The sequence below is a fragment of the Oncorhynchus tshawytscha genome, unplaced genomic scaffold, assembly GCF_018296145.1.
Source record: "Oncorhynchus tshawytscha isolate Ot180627B unplaced genomic scaffold, Otsh_v2.0 Un_contig_4669_pilon_pilon, whole genome shotgun sequence".
NCBI lineage: Eukaryota > Metazoa > Chordata > Actinopteri > Salmoniformes > Salmonidae > Oncorhynchus > Oncorhynchus tshawytscha.
Genome location: NW_024608986.1, coordinates 5068 through 10000, shown reverse-complemented (window position 1 = coordinate 10000; position 4933 = coordinate 5068). Strand labels below are relative to the sequence as shown.

General features: G+C 52.1%; 2 protein-coding genes across 2 annotated transcripts in view; both read left to right on the top strand.

Moving 5' to 3' along the window:
• LOC121844086 (serine/threonine-protein kinase SMG1-like) overlaps window positions 1-807 on the top strand; it is an 18793-nt gene extending 17986 nt beyond the window's left edge. Inside the window, exon 5 of the mRNA XM_042313965.1 lies at window positions 784-807. Coding sequence (XP_042169899.1) covers window positions 784-807 — 24 coding nt within the window. The remainder of the gene's footprint in view (window positions 1-783) is intronic.
• A 114-nt stretch (window positions 808-921) lies between these two features.
• On the top strand, window positions 922-3559 carry LOC121844085 (platelet glycoprotein Ib alpha chain-like). Its single transcript, XM_042313964.1, has 2 exons — window positions 922-931; window positions 2736-3559. Exon 2 carries the CDS (start codon window positions 2788-2790, stop codon window positions 3508-3510), a length of 723 nt encoding a protein of 240 aa, XP_042169898.1. The 5' UTR covers window positions 922-931; window positions 2736-2787; the 3' UTR covers window positions 3511-3559.
• Window positions 3560-4933: the final 1374 nt, after the last annotated feature.

Below are 4933 nucleotides of genomic sequence, written 5' to 3'. Positions count from 1 at the left end.
TCTGTAACTGAACCCCATGTCTCCTCTCTGTAGGGTCCAGGTCTCCTCTCTGTAGGGTCCAGGTCTCTACTGGTCATCTGTAACTGAACCCCATGTCTCTCTCTGTAGGGTCCAGGTCTCCTCTCTGTAGGGTCCAGGTCTCTACTGGTCATCTGTAACTGAACCCCATGTCTCCTCTCTGTAGGGTCCAGGTCTCCTCTCTGTAGGGTCCAGGTCTCTACTGGTCATCTGTAACTGAACCCCATGTCTCCTCTCTGTAGGGTCCAGGTCTCCTCTCTGTAGGGTCCAGGTCTCTACTGGTCATCTGTAACTGAACCCCATGTCTCCTCTCTGTAGGGTCCAGGTCTCCTCTCTGTAGGGTCCATGTCTCTACTGGTCATCTGTAACTGAACCCCATGTCTCCTTCTCTGTAGGGTCCAGGTCCCCTGTAGGGTCCAGAGGCTCTCTAACTGGTCATCTGTAACTGAACCCCATGTCTCCTCTCTGTAGGGTCCAGGTCTCCTCTGTAGGGTCCAGGTCTCTACTGGTCATCTGTAACTGAACCCCTGTCTCCTCTCTGTGGGTCCAGGTCTCCTCTCTGTAGGGTCCAGGTTACTGGTCATCTGTAACTGAACCCCATGTCTCCTCTCTAAAGGGTCCAGGTCTTATCTGTATCAGGTCTCTAAAATGGTCATCTGTAACTGAACCCCAAATGTTTTGAAATAAAAATGTAGGGTCCAGGTCTCCATGGTTCCAGGTCTCTACTGGTCATCTGTAACTGAACCCCATGTCTCCTCATGGTAGGGTCCAGAGTTGGAGGCTCTCTGATGATGCTGGTTAGGCTCTGTGAATGCACTGTCCTGATGTCATCCAGGGTTTAGCTGCCTGAGTCTCACCAACACTGGCAAGAGTCTGGCTTGGGTCAGCTCTGTGATGTACAGGCTGAGGGGCGGTGGAAAAACACCCCTGTGTGTGTGTGTGATGTCTTGATGGTTACAACTGGAGGCCAAGCCTAGTGTATTTAATTGATGGTTACAAATTTAATGTTCTAAATGCGTCATGATCTTATTTCCCATCAGAACCTAAAATATTGCTTGTTTTATACAAATGTTTTGAAATAAAAAATATAAACAAACACTATACAGCCTCACCATGGTTACAACTGGAATGTTGCTCTATGATGTCATTGATGGTTACAACTGGAATGTTGCTCTATGATGTCATGGATGGTTACACCTGGAATGCTGCTCTATGATGTCATGGATGGTTACAACTGGAATGTTGCTCTATGATGTCATGGATGGTTACAACTGGAATGCTGCTCTATGATGTCATGGATGGTGACAACTGAATGTTGCTCTGATGTCATTGATGGTTACAACTGGAATGTTGCTCTATGATGTCATTGATGGTTACAACTGGAATGTTGCTCTGATGTCAAGGATGGTTACACCTGGAATGTTGCTCTATGATGTCATGGATGGTTACAACTGGAATGTTGCTCTATGATGTCATGGATGGTTACAACTGGAATGTTGCTCTATGATGTCATGGCTGGTTACAACTGGAATGCTGCTCTATGATGTCATGGCTGGTTACAACTGGAATGTTGCTCTACGATGTCATGGCTGGTTACAACTGGAATGTTGAGCTATGATGTCATGGATGGTTACACCTAGAATGTTGCTCTATGATGTCATTGATGGTTACAACTGGAATGTTGCTCTATGATGTCATTGATGGTTACAACTGGAATGTTGCTCTATGATGTCATGGATGGTTACAACTGGAATGCTGCTCTATGATGTCATGGATGGTTACAACTGGAATGTTGCTCTATGATGTCATGAATGGTTACAACTGGAATGCTGCTCTATGATGTCATGGATGGTTACAACTGGAATGTTGCTCTATGATGTCATGGATGGTTACAACTGGAATGTTGCTCTATGATGTCATGGATGGTTACAACTGGAATGTTGCTCTATGATGTCATGGATTGTTACAACTGGAATGTTGCTCTATGATGTCATGGATGGTTACAACTGGAATGTTGCTCTATGATGTCATGGATGGTTACAACTGGAATGTTGCTCTATGATGTCATGGATGGTTACACCTAGAATGTTGCTCTATGATGTCATTGATGGTTACAACTGGAATGTTGCTCTATGATGTCATGGCTGGTTACAACTGGAATGTTTGTTCTATGATGTCATGGCTGGTTACAACTGGAATGTTTGTTCTATGATGTCATGGCTGGTTACAACTGGAATGTTTGCTCTATGATGTCATGGCTGGTTACAACTGGAATGTTTGTTCTATGATGTCATGGCTGGTAACAACTGGAATGTTGTTCTATGATGTCATTGATGGTCGGTCCTTAGCTCCAAAGCTCTGTCTGTGAAGTTGAGTGGTTACATTTCTCCCTCAGCTTTTTACCCAAACGGGGCAGTGAGTACGTTTTATTGTTTCAACTGCTGAATGCCACTTTAAATGTAGTCAAGAAGCAGGTAGTACACTCCTCTGTTGTCCATAGATGCTGTTACATGGTATGTTCAGACCATATAGTAACCCATACCTCTCTCTCTGTCAAGACCATATAGTAACCCATACCTCTCTGTCAAGACCATATAGTAACCCATACCTCTCTGTAAATACGCTATAGTGACCCATACCTCTCTCTCTGTCAAGACCCTATAGTAACCCATACCTCTCTGTAAATACCCTATAGTAACCCATACCTCTCTCTCTAGGTTTGAGAAGGCTGCAGTGGAGTACCAGGAACAGCTGTGTGCCGTGACGGGGATGGACTGTTCCATTAAGGGCTTTGACCGCTCACTCCTCAAACTGGGCGGAGCAAACAGCTCTAACACAGCCAGCCCCAAACACAACGGCAACGGTGAGACACACAGCTCTAACACAGCCAGCCCCAAACACAACGGCAACGGTGAGACACACAGCTCTAACACAGCCAGCCCCAAACACAACGGCAACGGTGAGACACACAGCTCTAACACAGCCAGCCCCAAGCACACTGGCAACGGTGAGACACACAGCTCTAACACAGCCAGCCCTAAACACAACGGCAACAGACACACAGCTCTAACACAGCCAGCCCCAAACACAACGGCAACGGTGAGACACACAGCTCTAACACAGCCAGCCCCAAACACAACGGCAACGGTGAGACACACAGCTCTAACACAGCCAGCCCCAAACACAACGGCAACGGTGAGACACACAGCTCTAACACAGCCAGCCCCAAGCACACTGGCAACGGTGAGACACACAGCTCTAACACAGCCAGCCCCAAACACAACGGCAACAGACACAGCTCTAACACAGCCAGCCCCAAACACAACGGCAACGGTGAGACACAGCTCTAACACAGCCAGCCCTAAACACACTGGCAACGATGAGACACACAGCTCTAACACAGCCAGCCCCAAACACACTGGCAACGATGAGACACACAGCTCTAACACAGCCAGCCCCAAACACACTGGCAACGATGAGAACGCGGAATAGGGGGACATTTCAGAGGCAACCACAAGCTGATAATAAATCCAAGTGTTCCCCTCTCTCCCTCTCTCTCCTCCTCCCTCTCCCTCCTCTCTCTCTCCCTCCTCCCCTCTCTCCTCCCTCTCCCTCCTCTCCTCCCTTCTCTCTCTCCTCCTCCCCTCTCTCCTCCTCCCTCTCTCCTCCTCCCTCTCTCCTCCTCCCTCTCTCCTCCTCCCCCTCTCTCCTCCTCCCCTCTCTCCTCCTCCCCCTCTCCTCTCTCTCTCCTCCTCCCCTCTCTCCTCCCCTCTCTCCTCCTCCCCTCTCTCCTCTCTCTCTCCTCCTCCCTCTCCCTCCTCCTCTCTCTCCTCCTCCCCCCTCTCCTCTCTCTCTCCTCCCCTCCCTCTCTCCTCCCTCTCCCTCCCTCCTCTCTCCTCCTCCCTCTCTCCTCCTCCCTCTCTCCTCCCTCCCTCTCTCTCCTCCTCTCCCTCTCTCCTCCCTCTCTCTCCTCCTCCCCCTCTCTCCTCCTCCCTCTCTCCTCCTCCCCTCTCTCCTCCTCCCTCTCTCCTCCTCCCCTCTCTCCTCCCTCCCCTCTCTCCCTCCCTCCCCCTCTCTCCTCCTCCCCTCTCTCCTCCTCCCCTCTCTCCTCCTCCCCTCTCTCCTCCTCCCTCTCTCCTCCCTCTCTCCTCCTCCCTCTCTCTCTCCTCCTCCCCTCTCTCCTCCTCCCCTCTCTCCTCCCTCCCTCTCTCCTCCTCCCCTCTCTCCTCCTCCCTCTCTCCTCCTCCCCTCTCTCTCCTCCCCTCTCTCCTCCTCCCCTCTCTCCTCCTCCCCTCTCTCCTCCTCCCCTCTCTCCTCCTCCCCTCTCTCTCTCCTCCCTCTCTCCTCCTCCCTCTCTCCTCTCTCTCCTCCTCCCTCTCTCCTCTCTCTCTCCTCCTCTCCCTCTCCTCCCTCTCTCCTCCTCCCCTCTCTCCTCCTCCCCTCTCTCCTCCTCCCTCTCTCCTCCTCCTCCCTCTCTCTCCTCCTCCCCTCTCTCCTCCTCCCTCTCTCCTCCTCCCCCTCTCTCCTCCCCTCCCTCCCTCTCTCCTCCTCCCTCTCTCCTCCTCCCTCTCTCCTCCTCCCTCTCTCCTCCTCCCCTCTCTCCTCCTCCCCCTCTCTCCTCCTCCCCTCTCTCCTCCTCCCCTCTCTCCTCCTCCCCTCTCTCCTCCTCCCTCTCTCTCCTCCTCCCCTCTCTCCTCCCTCCCTCTCTCCTCCTCCCCTCTCTCCTCCTCCCCTCTCTCCTCTCCCTCTCTCCTCCTCCCTCTCTCCTCCTCCCCTCTCTCCTCCTCCCCTCTCTCCTCCCTCCCCTCTCTCCTCCTCCCTCCCTCTCTCCTCCCTCTCTCCTCCTCCCTCTCTCCTCCTCCCTCTCTCCTCCTCCCCTCTCTCCTCCTCCCCTCTCTCCTCCTCCCCTCTCTCC

What these genes read in the sequence shown, in the direction of transcription:
- LOC121844085 (XM_042313964.1), top strand. Translation starts at nt 2,788, where the DNA reads ATGGACTGTTCCATTAAGGGCTTTGACCGCTCACTCCTCAAACTGGGC.